The sequence below is a fragment of the Meleagris gallopavo genome, unplaced genomic scaffold (genome assembly GCF_000146605.3).
Source record: "Meleagris gallopavo isolate NT-WF06-2002-E0010 breed Aviagen turkey brand Nicholas breeding stock unplaced genomic scaffold, Turkey_5.1 ChrUn_random_7180001904333, whole genome shotgun sequence".
Lineage (NCBI taxonomy): Eukaryota > Metazoa > Chordata > Aves > Galliformes > Phasianidae > Meleagris > Meleagris gallopavo.
In genome coordinates, this window is record NW_011167339.1 from 1 (window position 1) to 330 (window position 330).

Below are 330 nucleotides of genomic sequence, written 5' to 3' on the forward strand. Positions count from 1 at the left end.
CCCACGTCCTGCCGTCCCAAAACCGGGTGCCGCGTCGTCCCGGTGTCCCCCCGTCCGTCCCCTTCCCCTCCCCCCTATCACCGCCCGTCCCCCCGCAGCGCGGTGCCGGCGGCCCCGTTTGAGAAGCGCTGCTGTAAGGGTTTCTGCATCGACCTGCTGAAGCGCCTGGCGCGGGCCGTGGCTTTCACCTACGACCTCTACCTGGTGACCAACGGCAAACACGGCAAGAAGATCGACGGCGTCTGGAACGGCATGGTGGGGGAGGTGCGTAAGCCACGCCCCATCGAGAGCCACGCCCCTCAAAAAGCCACGCCCCTTAGAGCCCCGCCC

The 330-nt window shown here is 68.5% G+C and overlaps 1 protein-coding gene across 1 annotated transcript; it reads left to right on the plus strand.

Annotated features, from left to right (window-relative positions):
- Window positions 1–15: 15 nt before the first annotated feature.
- On the plus strand, window positions 16–321 carry LOC109364742 (glutamate receptor ionotropic, NMDA 2D-like; the record flags this gene model as incomplete). The annotated part of the gene is made up of 1 exon (XM_019611356.1): window positions 16–321. A coding segment is annotated over one exon (306 nt), but the record flags the coding sequence as incomplete, so codon positions are not given.
- Window positions 322–330: the final 9 nt, after the last annotated feature.